Below are 18,855 nucleotides of genomic sequence, written 5' to 3' on the forward strand. Positions count from 1 at the left end.
GTCAGTGGGATGTTAAATTTAATAATTAAAAAATGCTCTGAGAGTTTTGCATGAAAAGTCTCCTGGAGTGTTGCTGGTGGGAAGTAGCAGCACCACACAAAACAAACATGCCTATTAAAGACAGCTGCTGGTTTTTGACCTTAAAGCCTACCTTTCCCTCTGACTTAATGTTCAATGTCTCTGGAACAAACAGGAAGTAGTTTTACTTTCATATACATTTTACTTATCCCTCACCCCTTCCTTGCCCATTCCCTTTTACTAATGCGTTTGCTTGATGAGTGTATCGGTATCTAGAGACAGGCATAGCTTGTCACAGTGAAGACATGTTTGTTTCTGATGCCCTTGAGCTTGCTTGAAGCTTCTTCTCTTTCTGAATGTATGATGACCCCTTGGGTTTTGCAGTCCCGCAAGGTCCTAAATACAAAGCAAATGCCCTTTTGCACCTAAGCACAGGGCTTTGAAACCAAGTCAAGCCCACAGCCAAAGATGATTATGGATGTTCCTTAGTGGCTTTAGATTCAAGTGTTGGGATTTGCACATGAATCAAGTCTAAAATCCCTTCTTTCTATTGAAATGTCTGGATTTAGCATCCAGAGGGAGGTACTAGGAGTTCATACAGGGAAATTCAATCTGTACGATTCTCTGTTGACTTCTCTGTCTTTTTTATAGCTCAAGTAAGGGAGAAGTTGGGGAAGGTGGCAAATGGGTGTGTGTGCAGAGCTTAATGCCAAAAACAGAGGCCTGATTGAATAGACCTCCTTGTGATGAGAAGGGGGATCAATTCACTGTTGACCCCATCCCATTGTGTGGGTTGTCTTGGGAGTTTCCTTTGAAAATCCCAGTGGTTTGGGTTTTCTGCATGGTTTATACTCAGCCTTTCCCTCCATGAATAGAATAGCTTTTGCTGGAATTTTTGCTGGATTTTCTGTGGTTATTGGCTGAGCAATGCTCTCGCACTTCAGAAGGCTTGAGCAAGCGTGTTGTGGAAGCACTGATCAGGGACCCTGAATCATTTGCTGGCTTAGAGTTTTTCATATATAGAACAAACATGTTCCTGGGACGCAATTGCCCCCAAGAAACAGGCTATACTTTACTGTCCCAGGTGGAAGTGTTCATTCATTATTCAGATTGCAGGAGTGATTTGGGGCTTTATAAACACATGAATTTCTGCCCTGCAGAGTTTACAACTCATGGTGATAGGAAGGCAGGGAGGTTCAGGCAGACTGGGGAACACAAAACACAGTCCTAAAAGATGAGAAGTGGACAGAGCTATGAAATAAGGACACCAGATGATGATTTCTGAGTGTCTGTCCTGTACATTATTACTTTATAAATCTGTTGGTCTAGAGGAAGGAATTAATTTCAGAATGGAGGGAGTACTTGAGAAATCCACACCTTGGCATTGTCAGGTAAAGAGACATTCAGGATGTCTCCCTGCCATAGGGTTGCTCTGAATGAACTCCTGCATGAGTGGGGTAGAGGCCAGGATCTGCAAGGAAAACGGAATTCTCTAGGTGTATTTTAAGATCTTGCTAAAATTGACATGCTGTATTTGCCTGTCTGCTGCACTCATAATCTGGTGGCAGCATTTGGAAGGGGAATAAGGCCCTGTTCCTTAAGTTGTATGGCCAGTTGCATTAAACTTCCTCATAAACCTGTGCTGTCTCTTGGAGTCCTGTGCCCCGGGCCTGCCCCCAAGCCAGCCTTTGGCTCCTCTTGCAGTGGCTGGGTGTTGTCCTATTTTATGGGCTGGATTCTGCACTCATAGCTGCGTTGACTGGTGTTCCTTCATTGGTATAGGCCCATTTAAAACAAGCTGAAGATTTTATCTAGTGAATATTAAATGAAAATTCAAGACCCATCCCCTCATTTTTTCAATTTAAGTTCTCAGCACTGGCCCCACACTAGCTTTCTGCTTCCCCACGTGTAGGACATGCCCTGGTGTAGGAGAATGCTACTTGTAGCTGTGCGGTGTAAATTGTGCCAGATGCTGAATTGCATTCAACTACTTTTCTACTTCAAGAGATCAGATCTTCATATTTGTTATTTCGGTATCTTGGAAAGTCCTTATTGTGTTCTTTATTTGAAGCATAAGGAGTTTACATAAAGGAGAAGGATTTTTTCCCCCCATTTATTTCCTCCTGGTACAATATGTCCAGCCTTTTTTTCCTTAAGCAAACACAGCGACTGAAAAGATATCAGGTTTTCATTAAGATAGAAATGAGTCCTATATGGGGATCCTTAGCAGTTAAAAGAAGAACTTGAAGAACTCTCCTTCAAGGTAGAAACAAGCTTGAAAGTCTGTCAGTCTTCTGTTTGTCATCTCTGTCTTTCTGCTTGTTAGCTGTCTGGGTGAGACACATACAGTCAGTGTGTTTTGTTTTTCAGAAGTTGATCTGCCTCTGAAAAAAGATGGGTTCACATCAGAAAGTACAACTCTGGAAGCCTTGCTGCGTGGAGAGGGAATAGAGAAAAAAACAGACACTAAAGAGGAAGACACTATACAAGAAATCCAGGTAAAGGAGAGCCCCATGCCCTGACAGCAGGGCTGGATTTTACAATTTGTCTCTAAGCCCAGCAGATTTTGTCCTGTAGCAGAACAGTACATCTGTTGATAGTTGTGTCATTTTACTGTCAAAATGTTATCAAACCATTGTGCTACACTGTGATGCTCAAAATGAACTCGGGATCTCGCACACTTGTCCTGTCACAAGAATCTCAGTCATTTGGCTGTGTTCTGCACGGCTCCTGTGTTGGAATTTGTTTTGCAGCACTATGAGACGATTACATATAAAGCTGACAAGCAGAGATTGGTCCCAACCATAAACTGAATTTTAGTGCCTCAGATTTAAAGTGAATTTGGACACGGATTTGAAGTTGGATTCACAGCTGCTGACTGCAGACAAAAACGTGTTATTGCCTTGTCTGTTGTTTCTTATACTGAGAAGTCTTCAGGAAGTACACAAGCAAAATAAATCATTAAAAATATTCTAATGTTAATTATCTCAGTTATTATTAGTGACGCAGGAATGAGAAATATTGCCTCTTTACACCCATTATGGCTTGAAAGTTATTTGTCAAGATTCCATCTCATCCTTTAACAATTAAAAGTAGAAACACATTTGTGGGTCAGTCATAGAAGGAATTCAGCTAATATAAAGGGTTCTTATATAAGGGCATGCCACTTTAGAAAGACATCTTAAATCACTAGGGAAGTGAGCCTTTCCCGGGGGAGCAGCAGCAAATCTTTGGTGATGCTAAAACACCATTGTGCTATGAGTCTCTCTTAGTGATTTTTAGCAAGAGCCACTGGCACTGTGTCAAACTTGGTAATTTTGGCTGAGATACAACATGATGCATCTATACCTGAAACTAGTAAATATTTGAGTGGGCAGCCCCATGCTAAATGAAACAGAAGAGCGTGGGCATCAAATCTATTTTACTTGGAGCTCAGTCCTTCTGGTCTTTTTGCTAGAAATTTCACACGTGTCAGGGCAGCAAAATTACGTCTCCCATTCCCAGTTCCACAGGTAAAGGAGCACCATCAAAGAGGAAGCATCCCATCTTCATGGAGTGGGGAAAAGCTTGGCACGAGGCCACCTCTGTGTTTCCTTCTTCAGTAGTATGCCTGGGTCTATTAAGCTGAGAGCCCTAAAGCTCTGTTTATAACTGCTTCCAAGGGCACAAGAAGTCATGGTGCAGCATCCTTATGAGATTGACAAGTGTCTTAGGATGTTGCTGTGCAATCTGAGCTCCCAAATTATCCCCAGCAGCAGTCCAAGGAAAGAGTCTTCAGAGATGGTGGAACTGACGCAAGTCTGGGCATTGCAGAGCAGGGAGGGGGTGCAAAAATATACAGAAAGTTTTCAGCTAAACTGCCCTGGCGGTGACCTGTCATCTGAATGCTAGTTTCATCAGAACAAATGCAAAAGGCATGTCGTGCTGTTGTTTCTGATGCAAGCACAGCTTATCTGGATTCAGTCAATAGAACAATGATTGTCCAAGCCTTTACTGGTAGCCAGCTTTCAGTGTGTACTTCAGCACCTGGCAGCTAGACTGTACCAGATCAAAATAATGATCGGTGCCTTTTATCCGTATGACAAATAAGAGAATGCAAATCTCTCTTTTGTTCCTTTGCATGCTCTTCTGTGCCATAACTTGAAAGGGCCCAGCCCCAGTGGTGGTGAGAGCGAGCAGGCGGGATAGGCATAGTTGTAATTCCCACCTCAGTCCCAGCCACTTACCACCCTCTCAAACTCACAGTATCTGTCAGGAGGAGACAACTTGGTGCTTAGCTGCACTGAAGTACGTTGGGCGGTGAAACTTTTGCAAAGACAGAATAGGAAAAGAAATGTTACTTTGCTAAAAAGGGTAAGGGTTGCCCCTGCTAAATAGATGCAGTCATTGGGACCTGCTGTACCGTTGGTATTTAACAGGGTTGAGGGTTTTGCCCTACAGTAAATTGGTATTGAACATGTGTCTCCATCGTTTGCTGGAGAAGACTTAGAATAGCCTCTCGACCATTCATCAGAAAGGCTATGCCCCTTCTATCAAGAATTAAAGTCATTACCCTGGCAGTGTCACCAAATTCACACTTGGTTACTTATTATCTCTTTCCTAAATTGATGCTGCAATTTTAAACAAAGAAAGTGGTTTGTAATATTTCTCTTAACTGCTCTTGTGTAGTATTATTGTTGTAAACTACCTCCTTCCCCTCCCACGTACGATATAGTTGCAGCCTTCTCTTTTTCTGGAGATATGTGAAAATACAAACTCATATCAGTAAGTTTGATTATTTTCTTACATACCACTAGTCTCCTCATGTACAACTTGTACACATTTTCCAAGTGCTTCAGTTTCCTAAGATGAAGGCAATTAATGTATGCAATTACATGAATTTTGAAGAAACATTGTATGTTTGTAGAACTGGAACTTGCTTAACTTTTACACCCTCTAGTATTTAGTACTCTAGTATTACGCAAAATTCTGTTTCATGATGGTCTGACTTCATTAACAGCCTCCTGAGATTTAAAAATAAAAGGAGCAAAAACCAGATGAAGACTTGATCCTCTACCATGTTCTAAAAGTTGTTTGTACTTTTTAAAAGGGACACTGTCCAATATTAGTCTTAAAAATTTAGCTGGTAAAATAAGAATAAACTTGTATAGTTGGTTTTCAAAATACAGGCTTTTTTAAAAGTGAAATTTCTGTTGCATCCTTTGAAACAAATTCAGAATTTAGTGCTTGAGGTATGTAGGAAGGAGAGAAAGTGAGTGTGATTTGCTCCTGTTCTCCCTCTGCTGGCTCTCAAAGAGCTGTTAACTAGAAATTATAGGGAAGGGACAAATACAGTAAGACTGAAAAACCTCTCCCCATCAGTTTAAAGTCACTGATCTGAATCTGCATCATGGCTGCGTGGTGTAATTTAAATGAATGGTGACACAGAAAAGATAAGTTAGTGATTCCAGATTAGTCCCTTATGAAATGGCACCGCACCATGAATGGCAAGAGTGGCTGGGGCCCATTTCTGTATTTCTAGCAGACATGCCCAGGGTTGAGGGGATTTCAATGGGACTCCTTTCCACATTAGTGTTGTGATGGTTTGTCTTGCCTTTGTCCGTGCAATGTCTGACTTGTGCATGTTTTCAGGCCGGCCAGCCTGTGTTTGGTTCTATGGAGGTTACATTTCAAAAGATCAAGATAAAAAGATTGAAATTCCCTGTCTTGGGCATCTCACAGTTATGTGAGATGATGAATTATTGTTCCTATTAGATATTTAATTGAAGGAACTATTGCTATTGTTCTTATTAATTTCAATGAGACCTGTATTTCCTCAGCATTCTCATGCAGCAAGACCCCTGCTTCCAGATTACAGATTTGTACCTGTGGTGTAAGCCCTGAAAGATGTCACTTTCTAGATCCAGTAAACATGCTGAAATATATGGGGGAATTTTCTGTCTTTTTGCTAAACAAAATTCTGAGCTGCCAAGGAGACAAACGCTGATTTTTGTCGTCTTAAAGTGCATTCTCAATATTAGAGGAAAACAAAACAATTTAAGGTGCAAGAAACCAAAATAAAAAAATCATGGAAACAATTTCCCAGACAGGGCCTGCAGTTATGCATACTAATACTTGTGTCGTCTTGGGATATCAGTGCTTGGTGATGCCACTGTTATTTCTTAGGAACTTTTTTTTTGTAGTTGACTGATATCAGTGGTATTTTTTAATAAGAACTCCCTGGAGAACTGAGGGTGGAAGGGAAAGCAAATTTTGCTTCAGCAGAAAGAAGTAGGGGTTCTGGGATCTGATTTGGCATTATATCATTAATCAACTGTAATTTAATAACCTGCAGTCTCTGTGGGTAAAGAGCAGCAGTTGGTTGTATGTGTCATCTTCTTTTCTTCTAACCATTCCTGTTTATTGTTCAACCACAGAGGGTTTTAGAAAATGATGAAAATGCAGATGAAGTGAATGAAGAAGAGGATTTGGAAGAAGATATTCCAAAACGAAAGAACAGGCCTAGAGGACGGGTAGGTGGAGACTTTACTGGAATGGAAAGGAAGGAAGCAAACCTCTGCTTTCTAGTGTGTATTTGTCATGTGTATTGTATATGCAAAGTTTTTATCCATGGATATATGATAGTGATAACACTGTAGGTAATTTTCTGTCATTTCATCAAAGATTTTTTAATATTTTTGCAGTTTATTTTTGTGAATTACCAAGAAAAAAAGACTATTTGGAGAGTAAAAAGTTGGGCTAAATTTATTATAGTGTTGTAATGTTAACTGTAATGATTATGATGACATCCTGCTATTACGATGTTCTTACTTTAAAACAACTTTTACTAATTACAGAAAGCAACAAATTCAGTCATGACAGCCAAAAAAAAAAAAAAAAAAAAAAGTAACTTGAACTGTGTTAATATGTTTTGCAGCTTTCTCCAAGGTAGCACTTTGTGGCCGACACTGGCCCTCTTGAGCCAATGGCATATCTTCCATTTGCTTAAAATGGGCATTATTTTATTCTTAGGGGAGTCTGTGTCCCTTCTCTTACCTAAGATGTCTTTTCACAATTTCAGCAGGGCACCAGTTAAGTAATGAGGCCAACATTTTAAAACTTGGAATCAACATTTTCAATTGTGGCCCCTTAAGCTAGGCATCTATTATAAATGTGAACACAATTCTCAGAAGTTTTGAGCATTTTCATCTTTCTTTGGCTCCAGCAGATGCTGCAGGGGCACAGGAGCTCTACAAGTACCTTTTGATGTGTTTGTAGGAGTCAAGCAAGAATGGCCACATTTGAGGCCAAATGAGCAGGATATAATAGCTTTTGAATAAGAGAGAGACATGAAACCACATTGAATACTTGCAATGTACTTATGCATCAGACCCTCTCTTTTGGTTTCTTCTGTTGTTGTGTTGTTTCAGTTTTCTGCTCCTCTTTATTTTGGAGCTTAAGTCCTTTAATATAAGATCAAAGCACTTTAATAATTGGATAAGTATATATTTCACCTTCCTTATTCTCAAAATCACCTGAACCAGTTTCTTTCTTTCTTTCTTTCTTAGCCAAAGACCCCCACCTGGAAAAAAATTTTCCAGAAAAATGTAAGTTTCAGAAAATTTGTATGAACCAGTAACCAAAACCAGGAGTTAGAATCAATACATGCACACAAGCTTGACTATAGTGATCAACTAATATTCCAGGCTAACAACTCTTTTCTAATAAGTTGCTCTCACATAAATTGCGCATGCTGGTTAGGGTGAGTGAAAGGGAGTGAATAGCTAAAAGCAATATACTGCTCAGGAGAAGGGAATTTGCTGTATTCATATATCCCAGGCCTACACAAACAAAGTCCTGAAGTTACTGTTATGTGCAAAGTTTTACTCCCCTGTTCAGGAAACTGTTTCAGAATAACTCTATTACTTTTTCTCTGCTACTGTAGGGAAAGGAGTTGGAGGGTACTAGATGTCCCATTCATTTTGAAGCATAAATTTACATTTTATTTTCTGCCCTAGAACTGGCCCCCTATTAAGTATAGGAGCAGCAGGATCTCTTGCCTTTTTCTTGCAACTAACTCCTACTCTGCTAGTGCCCTGGCTTCACTCAGTACAAAAAAGAGAAGTCTGAAGAGTGCCAAATACTTTAAGCAATTTTCGTTTTTATTTGATGGCATCAATAACCAAAGCAAAATGTGGTATAAATTAGGATTTCAAAATTAGGGCCAGATTCCCTAGCTGCTGAAAACTGGTAAGCCTGAAATGCAGCCTGAATTGCGTCTGGTCAAGAGTGTTTTGCCACTCTTGAAGCAGCCCTTCTCTAACATGAGCCTGACCCAGTGTAGGGAATCGGGATCCAGGATTTGAAATTAGGGGACATGAAACCTGGGCAGCACTTTGTTTCTGGGAAGGAGTTGGTTAGGTTATTTTTAGAGGGCAGAAGAGGGGAAGGACATGCATAGGAAACTAGATCCTGCAGAGTGTGGCCTTCGGGGATTCAGAGAAGGAATGAGAAGGGCTGACAGCATTGATGCAGGATTAATGCGACAGAATTACTGCTCTGGACTTTCCAAATTGCACATGCCCCTTCCTTTCCCTATAGCATGATTTTATTTTTAATGCTGGACTCTCCATCTGTCCCTCTGGCTACTCTCTCTGGCTGCTTCAGGGCTGCTTCAAGGCTGCTGTGCCATGGCTTCCAGGCCTCGCACGTCAAGTCTCGTAGTCTTTGCTGCATCCCGTCAGGAGAATGAAGGCAGTCGGATTCAGATGACTGAATTCAACAGACTGGAGTGCCGACAGCCAGCACGTGGCACTGGTGCCTCTGGGGCAGCTGCTCGGTTTACTGACCCCTCACGGCTAGCCCTGAAATTGTGGGAGCATTAGAAAGGACACTGAAGGCCGAAGAGATGGATTTACGGAAGGAGTTTTTTAGTACCTTTGCTGGACAGGGACAATGTGGTAGGAGTTGGGAAGGATAGATTGCTAGGAGAAATGAGGAATGCATCTGCACCTGTACAGATTGTCTGCTTGTCGGCTGAATATCCCATGGGACAATTTCAAAAGCACTAAAGACATTTAGGAACCCAAGTCCCATTGAAAGTCATTGACTTGAAAAATCTCCCTCTGTGTGTTCAGTGCATGAAAAAGTATATCTGACGTGCGGTCATGATATGAATGCTGTACCCTTGCATTTCTGTAGAGAATGGTTTGAAGGGAAACAGCTGGCTGTAAGACTAGTGAAACTCCGAGCAACGGACCTTAAATTACCATCTTATTCTGAAAGGTGCCTATGTAAAAATAGTGCCTTCTTACTCAACAGATCTGTTCTCAGTGTGTAAACAGAGTCAGACCTACTGACTGGTGACAAAAAAAAGACTTTACAGCTTTTTCACAGCCCTGAAAAGCCAATGCAGCTGGTAGGATAGGGAAATTGGATCCTAATCCAGGTATCAGCAGAAATATTTATTAAGGGCCAATCACTTGTCTCTGTGAAGACTCTTTGATGAGCTGAGGGTTGTATAGGAGCTGCCATGGACCGAAATTCAGCTTGCAGCCCATTTTGCAGTAGTGAGGGAAGAAAGGAACTAGCCTGGGATTGGTTTCATAGCCCAGAGGGGGTTTACAGAGCTGGCAGTCAGAGAGAAAATATTGCAGATTAGTAAGATGATTTTATGTGATATGGTCAGTAAAGTAGCTTCCACCAAACAATTGTTGCTGGGGCCTTTTCCAGGGTGAAACTGCTTTTCAGTTCACCCTTACAAATCTCACTCCGCACATGTGTGCTGATCTGCACAGAGGTCTTTGCAGAAGGCAGAGCTAAACTTGTCACACCTAATAGTATTTACCCCATCCAGACAGCTGCAAATCCATGTCTTTCCTTCAGGACTGTGTTAAGAGTTAGACCTGAGCAATCCCAGGGAAATAACATGTTAAGTTTTTATAAATCCCTGTTTTGACAGACTGTGACAGGCCAGTGTAAAACTGTTCCTTGTTCCTTCTCTTTAGATGTCCGATGGAATGCAGCTCAAATAGTGCTAGTTCAGTGCCAAATCCATAGAAGAGGGACAGAGCTCATATGACCCCTTTGTGTCTGGGGCACTAATATTCTCGGAATTTCTACATCTTCTCCAGCTTTACTTGATGAAGCTCTGTCCCTTTCTTATTTTTGCATGCAAAAGCTCGAAGGATTTTAGTCAGGAGGCCTTGTCTAGGGTGAGAAACATCAACAGTTTAGTAAGAAGAGCAGCAGAAACAATTTTGTTGCTTTTACCCAGGAATAGAGTAGCTGGCAGAATTAATAAAGGGCTACCTAGCGACCCACATGCCGATCACTTCCTCAAAAAAGATCAAGTCTAAAATTATTGTCATCTACAGACTATACATTAGTGAACATGAAAGAATTGAAGGCCTTGGCTCAGTTCCCAGTTCCACATCGCAGCCTCCACCATTGGACAGATATCAGCTGTCCCCTTGTTGGCATCTCAGCTGAGAAGGGTCAGGACCAAGTAACTTTGATGCTGAATTCTACTCTTACCCCTGGAGCTCAGGACAGAGCAGCCTGTGCTGTGGAGAAACAGAGCTTTTCAGTTTCCAGGGCTGCCCACTGGTATGTTGTAGGAACACAGAACTGCAGAGAGACCTTTCTGGGTAATTCCCATTCTCTGTTATTGCAGGTAGCCAGGTTACCTAATCTTTTCTACTAACTGACCAAAGCTCCATTTTCTAATTAGCCATGGTGTCTTTGTCCCAGAAGGGCATTTCAAAACATTGCTTTTCAGCTAGAAAACAAACCAAACCAAAACAAACAACCCCCCCTTTGAAAATATTAAAAGGAATTATTTTACCTCTGTTTTATTTGGGGCCTGTTTTCTGGCTGATTCAATGGTTATATTTATCCTCTAACACCTGTTCATCTATTCATTCATTCATTCATATTCAGTTAAGCAAGGTATTTGAACATCTTCAGAAATGAATGTGTGATGATACTCAACTGAATATGTGGTGGCAGTGACCTACTGCTATGGATGAACAGTTTGGGTTATCTGTGGAGGGGATCTCCACTGCATTAGAAGGTCCATTAACATAGTGCATATCTTAGGAGATGGTCAAGCCCACCCTTGACAGACTGTGTGGAAGCTGAGGATTTGTTTAGTTTATATTGCACATTTTTCATAGGAGGGTGAGGGGCACAAGAAAACCTGAGGGGCGATGGAATAATATTAACATTCCTCTTGTCCTTGCAGGCTCGGGGATCTGGAGGTGGCAGGAGACGGAATGATGCTGCCTCCCAGGATGATCATGACAAACCCTATGTTTGTGACAGTAAGTAGCACCCAGACAGCTGATTCTGCTTCCAGCCTGGTCCTACCAGCTCGGTGCACTCAGGGCTTCATCTTTTCCCTTCCAGCAAAATATTCTGCTGCTCTCTGACTTGCATGTTTGCCACCTGCTGCTGCTGCTGCTCTTGGTGTTTTTGCATGAAGGAAATAAAATTAAGTTCTCGGCAAGACTCCACTTCCCTTTGTCCTATAATAAATCATCTCTTATATTTTCTTTCTCTTTCTCCTTCTCTTATATTTTCTTTCTCTTTCTTCGTCTCTTTTTCTGGCTACTCTGCCTTTTGTCTTCCTTTCCCCCATGTAAGATTCACCCTCTATTTCTTTCTGTTTCAGATAGTTACAAACAAAAGCATAACTCAAAAATCTCCGACAAAGGTACTTTCACCCTTGTTGTATCTCTTCATATATTTGGTGATTCTCTTTCCTTCAGTCCTTTTAAAATCTCACTGGGCTAAATTTTGAAGGTCTTATTCTCATCCCTCACTCAGAAAGTACTCTTGTGGCATCATCAGGAGTTGAGCCCTCCTAAGAAACAAACACAACTAGAATACTTTGTTTTGATATATATTCCCTTTGGATATGGCCACGCTGTTTGGCATCTTGCAGTGGGACTGCAGGTAAAGTAAGGCATTGCCCCAACTGAAAAATTATACCAGAGCCCACTGCCCAAACTGAAGAAGGATACCAGAGTCTTAGTATGAGGAAGGAGTCTAATATTTGATACACAGTGTGGGGTTTTTTACAGTCTAGTCCTTGGTGCTTTCCTTCTTCTTTTGATATTCTTTTTGCTTCACTGTGCCTTTTCTGTGAAGAGCACTTATCTTACCCACATGTTTTTGAGGTCTCCCATCTTAAGGCTTACTGTAGAGTGTACATGCAATAATAATTTGTGCTACTGGGTGCCTTCTAGCCTATAAGACAATAACCTAACAAAAGTTAATAGGAGAGTAGCAGGAGGTCTTCACTTCTGCGATCCAAAAATGTTTGGTGGTTTTGAGGACAATTAGAATCCTCCTTTCTCCACTATTTACCTATCTTGCAACATTACTGACCTCAAAAAACCAACCATTACTATGTCAATCTATGGGGGTATTTCCTGCTTATTTTTAAAAACATGAAGAAATAAGGAGCATGCAATAAGAACTATATTCCATGTGATCAAATCATATTCTTTTATGGTGACACCATGTGACCCTGCACAGTACAGTGATGGACATGTTGGGTATTTTGCTTCAGCAAGGTGGATATTCTAAAGGCAATGAGTAGAAATGGAAAGACTTGCACATAAAAGGGAGTATCTGTACACATGATCATGGAGGAAGAGCTCTTTAGGATATGAAGAGTCAGGAGATTTCTCTGTGGTTAAATAACTGTTCTTGTGTGTTGGAAGAACTAAAATGTGTCTTCTAAGACTTCCCTGGGAGCCCAGTATGTCTCTTGCTGAAATCCACAGCTTTTCTCTGCTGTTATATGCATAACTGTCTTTATCTCTTTTCTGGAACATCCTTCTAAATCCAGGACACTTGTCAGTGGTAGTCATTTTGAACATAATGACTATTGTCTGATCTTGCTTTGCTTTTGGATCTTACAGAGAACTCACAACATGCATAGTAGTGATTTGTACAGGGTAGATAATACATCTAAGATATCAAAGCAGACAGCAGAAATCTGGGCTGAAATCAAGGCTCTGGTACATTGTTCTACTGATGGAATTTTGCCTTGGCTTACATTTTGGAGCATAAATTTCCTCTTTGGTTTTGGAAACACAAACTTTCCTATTTCATTTGGCTGATATCTTTCATTTTCAGGAAACTTACAGTTAGAGGTGAGTCATAAGGAGTTTTGGAATCTAGACTTTACACAGTGACGACTGCTTTTCCATTGTAGAAAGCTGAGAAAAGGGTTATGTGGTAGCAGAATTCTTTTACCTGACTATGGAGCAGAAGGAAAGCACTGTCCCAATTGCAATGCCATCATCCTGAAGTAATATCCTGCCCTTGTTAACTTTCTGTAGAAATATTACATACAATTCATTGTGAATAATGGGCTTAAGTTGAGGCCTCTTCCTGCTTGGGTGGATTTCTTGAATCAATTTTTTCTTTGAAATTATCTATTCTTATAGATAAATCTCAATCTGGTCGTAGTAGGTTAGAAATTGGTTTGCAGTACTCCATGTGCAGACATTTTTGGCAGATAGTTTTGTTTTACATGGAAACATGCAGGTCAAAAATAGTGAATCTGTTTCCTGTTTGGGAAAACATGATTCCCACAATCACATTGTTGGTATAAATAATTACCTTAATGGGTTGACACTTTATTTTTTCTGTATATTATTTAATTTACCTCCAGGTTGCTTTTTCTGCAAGTGTTCTGATATTTGAGTTTGGAAAGTGACCACAAAGAAGAAAGCATAAGCATTATCTAAACCAAATTAATTTTCTTATTTAACTGCACGGGCACAAAAAATGATTTGCGGTGAAGAACTACTCTGCTCTTTTTTCATAGTTACACAGTCATATTTATGGGAAACAAGAATATATCACCAGGTTTCATCAGTAATAAAAAGGTTCTGGGAAAAAACTAGTCTGTGTGTCAGTAAGATGATCCAAGAGTGGTACCCAGCTGACACTGTCCCTTGTGTTGGAAGATAGCAATGTTATTTTTGAAAAGGCCTGCCTTTTTTGGAAGAGGCATTCAGCTATACACCAATATTAAACCTGGTCCCAATATTAAAACTGACTGGAAATATGGAATTTCTATATGAAGGAAGATTTTCAAAGCTTAAAATGTCTTGTCATCCTGTGTTTTTAAGAAAAGGTGGTTGGTTGCTTGTTTTGTGGAATGAAATATTCTGAAATACTTCAGTTGATTTTATTGAGCATCTACTACAGAATTTCAGAATACAATGTTTGACCATTCAAAGCATCAATAAAATTGCTCACATAATCATGAAATGCCTTGTTTCATCCAATCAGCAAGTGGAAAACTAGTTGGTCAGATTTTCAACCAGTTGCATTGGGTAGTGTTGTACCTTAAGCTCCCTTGGGATAAATGCTTGGATAATGAAAGTGGCAGGACAGCCTGGTGTGAGATGGGTATAGGCTGGAAATAGTAACATAGCCAAATGGGTCAGCTGCTGTATGAGACCAGACCCAAACATAGCTTGAATAACTGGCTAGGAGATAGAGCAGGTGCCTCAAAGGATGGCAAAAAGTAGGGCTTGAGGAGCAAAGCAAAGCCTCTGATGTCAAGCAAGAGAAGTGGAAAATATACCACCACAGCTGTCCACAATAAACTGGACATGTGATTTTTAAAGGAGGGACAGAGTGAACAAATGTATGAATACCTACGTATGTAATAAGAATTGATGTCATGTTGTTGTCAAATGATCAGCTGGGGAACCACCAGTTCTACCACAGCAGTCATCTTAAAAATCATTCTACTATTTTCATATTGGTTTTCATATATTATTTGCTACTTTTTTTTAAAAAAAAGCTTCTCTGAAGTTTTGTCTGGAAACTTGTATACTGGTTTAAAAGTTGCAATCAGTTGTAGCACCTGAGCTTCATGACTCCAGATGTCTACTTCCTTTAGCCAAAGTGGTTAGTTTGTGCTGAATCTCTACAAGTTATTAACTTTCCTGCTGTCCATCCTCATTTGTCTGCTTTCATTCTTCTCATGTTCTCACAGAGACTTACCTACATACGTACTTCCAACTTTGTATTCTGTCCCTCTATCTAGGGAAGATTTCCCTTGCCCATCTCTAAAAGAAGTTGTTTCTTTCTTTTCCTTTTACCAATATGTCCTTGTCTCCTTTTAGTTTTATTCCTGTATAAACTGCTATTTTAGCATAACAACTTATGTTTGTATCGTATCCTTTATTCACAGTCCCTCTGAGGCTGCGATATGCATTCAGATCCATTCCTTGTGCAAAACAAGAATTGACTGAAACCTTCCTATGATCTCTGCTGGATCAGTGACTAATGCAACCTTGCATGTACCCAGAGATACTGATCCTATAGTGTTTTGCAGAAGCTGATTCTTTTGTCAAAATCTTCATTTTCACGTTTCTCTAGTTATTGAACCTGACTTTTCTCTGCTGCAGTCTAAGACCAGCAGTTCTTGTTCTGTTCTTAGTGGATAATGATGTCTTCTTTCTATGTCTGTAAACAGCTACTGGGGCTTCTTTCAGCTGTGTTTTCTTCAGCTCTTTTACTAAGCTTGTTTCTTTTCTCTGAAAAATCTCCAAGGGGTCTTATTTAACTAGTGGTGGCCAAAACTAAGTAGAATGTGCTGTTCTGAGGATAGAAGGAATTCAGAAGACGAGTGGTTGACACATTTACATGTAACTTATATTTGCTTATAGAACTTGGATTTATGCAACTTGCTCTGTTATGTATCTATGAGAGGTACAGAGATGGCTGACCTAATAGGTTGCTTAGTAAACCCTTTTTCAATGCAAGATGCTCCTCTCCAGTGCTGTGTCATGTTTCAGTGGCAAAGGTATTTCCATCCTTGTCCATCGTGTGAGTTCATATTTAATATATCATTTGCTATGGCTGCTTGTTCCTTCCCTGTTCAACGTGTTTCTACTCAGGCAGATTATCTATCATCTTTAATTTCCTCATTATACTTCTTTGTCCTGTTTATACTGTGTTTTATTTATCTATACTAGATGTCATATTAGTATTTACTAATTACGTTACTGTTTGAAGGAATTCGATTAATGAAGCTCATATGATATATTTCTATTATTATTCCAATATTTTTTCCAACATCAGTTCACTGTATGTTTGATTCTTTCACTCTCTATTCCACCCTCCAAATTAATGATAAAAACAGAGGCAAGAATTGGGCCCAAAATAGACTCTTTCAGATGCTTGAAGATGCAGAAAGGTGGCTTGTGAAGTTTTCAGAAAAATTAGGCTCCTAATTCTGACTGATTTCAACTGGAGGTAGGCTCCTAAACTGTTTTTCCTGAATATCCCACTACGTGCCTATCTGCTTGTATTGTGCCTACAGATCATGTAAGGTTTTGGTCCCTAAGTAGACACTTTGAACTTGACTTTGAACTGTTAATAATTATTCAGAACATGGTTCTGAATAATTAAAAAATGCTTGACCCTACATCCAAATCACTATAGCTTGAAACATCCTCCTGCTTTTTCTGTAAGTTCATCATCTAGCAGGACATTGAAATTTCATTATTTTGAGGTTAATTTTTTTCTTCCCCATTCCCTTTCTCCACTAAACATATAGTAGGTGCTGCCAACAAAAGGCTGGAGTCTTCAGGTAGTTTAAGTGATTTACAATGACCAGATTCCACTGAGTTTCAATAGGTACTGAGGATCTCTCTCTTTTAGTTTCCTTAAAAAATCCCAGTTAAATGTTATATTGTTCTAGCATGACTTGCCAAATGCAATTCCTTGAGGCCTATTCTCTAGGAACTCTTTTATTGTATATGTTCACGAAGTGACAACTCTAGTAATAACCTTCCTAATACACCTGCCTTCTTTCTCATCTCCTTGAAATGCACCTGATCCTGTCATACTCATTTTAACAAACATCTCATTGATTCTCTGGTAGGTTTGCTGGAGTACAAAAGGCCTACAAGATAAATCATGATTTAGCTTGATTTTTACCAGTTCTCTGACATTTAATACATTGTCTTAATTCTTACAGATAGTATGAATGAGTCCAGCACTACTAACTGCTGCTTCTTAGGACAGACCTTTGGTTAAATATCATAATGACAAGCTGATTTGAAAATGCTTTTGATTATAGCATTATGTTTTTACATGCTTCTCATAAATCTCCATCATGACTTCAGCTTCCCTTTAAACTATTAGCAGTTTAAGCCCTAAATCATCTCCTGGTATTATCCTTTCTAGTGAATCCCTAAGTAGTTAATAAGCAATAAGATCTAGAATAAGATGATTGTTCAGATGAACCTAACAAAAAACTCTCCCACCATAGCTGCTATACTTGGCATTCATTGACTACCTTATTGGTAGAAAAGCCAAGATTAGAGTGGGAAGGACACTTCTTTTTTTTTTTTTTTTTTTTTTTTTTAAATATTGAATAACACAGGTCTGGAGTAGAGCACATGGTAAAAGGGGAACAGAGTTGACTCTGATAGTTGAATATTTTCTACTCATATAGGCTACCTGTTTTCTCCTTTGCCTCTGCTAGCAATTCATTTATTGAAATAAGGACATATTGTTGACCTGTGCACGTTTGGCACTGGAGTTCAACGTTCCTGTGATCTTAATACAGCAGGTAGATTCTGGGACTTGTCCTCTGGGGGCACTGAAACAAGGACTATTTACTACCTACAGAAAATCCCCTGTGAAATGGGTTACTAAATAGCTGCTCTAATACTAGAGGTGTATAGCATGACAGTAGTGATCAAAGCAGGACAAACGTAATGCCTTTCCATCGGTGGAGGTCAAAATACACTGTTAGTATTTGAGGTCTCTACATGTGCCAGAGTGTGGACATAACTGTAACGGGGGAGATTATATTACCAAACCAGTGCAAAACAAGGAATGTTTTTTTTGGAGTGGAGTGAATGGTGGGACAGGAAGATAACTTTGAGGAATGACTGCCTGCCAGCAGTTAACTTAAGATTTAGCATTTGACACAGCCCAGCTGAGAAGAAAGAACAGGAGGCAAAGGAGAAAAGCAATGAAAGACAATGAGGGGGGCAAGATTCAGTGACAAAAAAAAAAAAGCATGTACTCCCCCAATTTCCTGTTTCCACTAAAAACATGGATTGTTTCCTTCTGTCTCATACTGGTGACAGATTTTGCAAAATGTATGTGGAGAGCTGGCTGGAACATAGCTCACAGCCTGCCAAGGACCAAATGTGTAACAATTTCAAAATGACAGCAACACAGCCATTATATATTTCATGAGGAAGTCTTTTAAGTCATAGATTTCAAATCCCCTTTTAAAGCAGGGGAAGTATTTTATAGTAATTTTACATATTGAGAAACATAAACCGAGTGAGAATTTGCTTATCCAAAGAGTTGCAGGCTGTTACAGGCCAGAATTTAGAACAGAGCTCTCTTTTATGAAACACTCAATGCTTGTGATTAAACTGTCTTCAAATTAGGTTTTTCCCCCATAACATAGTCGTATAAAGTCTTTGTTTCAGTCTTCAAATTGGAAGGCAAGTAAGGTTCATCATAGGAGTGTGTCTGGTGGCCTAGTAAAATCTCCCTCTCTTCCCCATTTGTGGGGTTAGATCTGCACTGCGGTATCACTGTTTACTTACCCAGTTTGTTCCTAAGATGGCATTCACATCAGGTTATAGCAAAATATATCCTTTGAATGCAGGAGGAATTGGAGTGCGTTACTTCTACACACTCCTGCTGTTTTCATTGGGCTTGGCTACCTAATTAAAGATCAAGTCAACTTCCCAGTGTTGAGATTCAGGATGAAATCTACCACATGCAAGGATGATGAGCCTATCCAGCAAGGAAAATTAAAGATAAAAAAGTCAAAGCTGCTGA

At 39.9% G+C, this 18,855-nt stretch overlaps 1 protein-coding gene across 3 annotated transcripts in view; it reads left to right on the plus strand.

Annotated features, from left to right (window-relative positions):
* The window catches only part of DPF3 (double PHD fingers 3), a 91,708-nt gene that overhangs the window by 26,889 nt on the left and 45,964 nt on the right, over positions 1 to 18,855 (plus strand). For 2 of the 3 annotated variants that reach the window (XM_075712440.1, XM_075712441.1), the window contains exons 3-5: positions 2,389 to 2,516; positions 6,435 to 6,530; positions 11,243 to 11,321. In XM_075712440.1, coding sequence (XP_075568555.1) covers positions 2,389 to 2,516; positions 6,435 to 6,530; positions 11,243 to 11,321 — 303 coding nt within the window. Of the gene's footprint in view, positions 1 to 842; positions 845 to 2,371; positions 2,517 to 6,434; positions 6,531 to 7,565; positions 7,605 to 11,242; positions 11,322 to 18,855 lie in introns of all 3 variants that reach the window. The other variant, XM_075712439.1, reaches the window with a different exon arrangement.

The sequence above is a fragment of the Pelecanus crispus genome, chromosome 6 (genome assembly GCF_030463565.1).
Source record: "Pelecanus crispus isolate bPelCri1 chromosome 6, bPelCri1.pri, whole genome shotgun sequence".
Taxonomy (NCBI): Eukaryota; Metazoa; Chordata; class Aves; order Pelecaniformes; family Pelecanidae; genus Pelecanus; species Pelecanus crispus.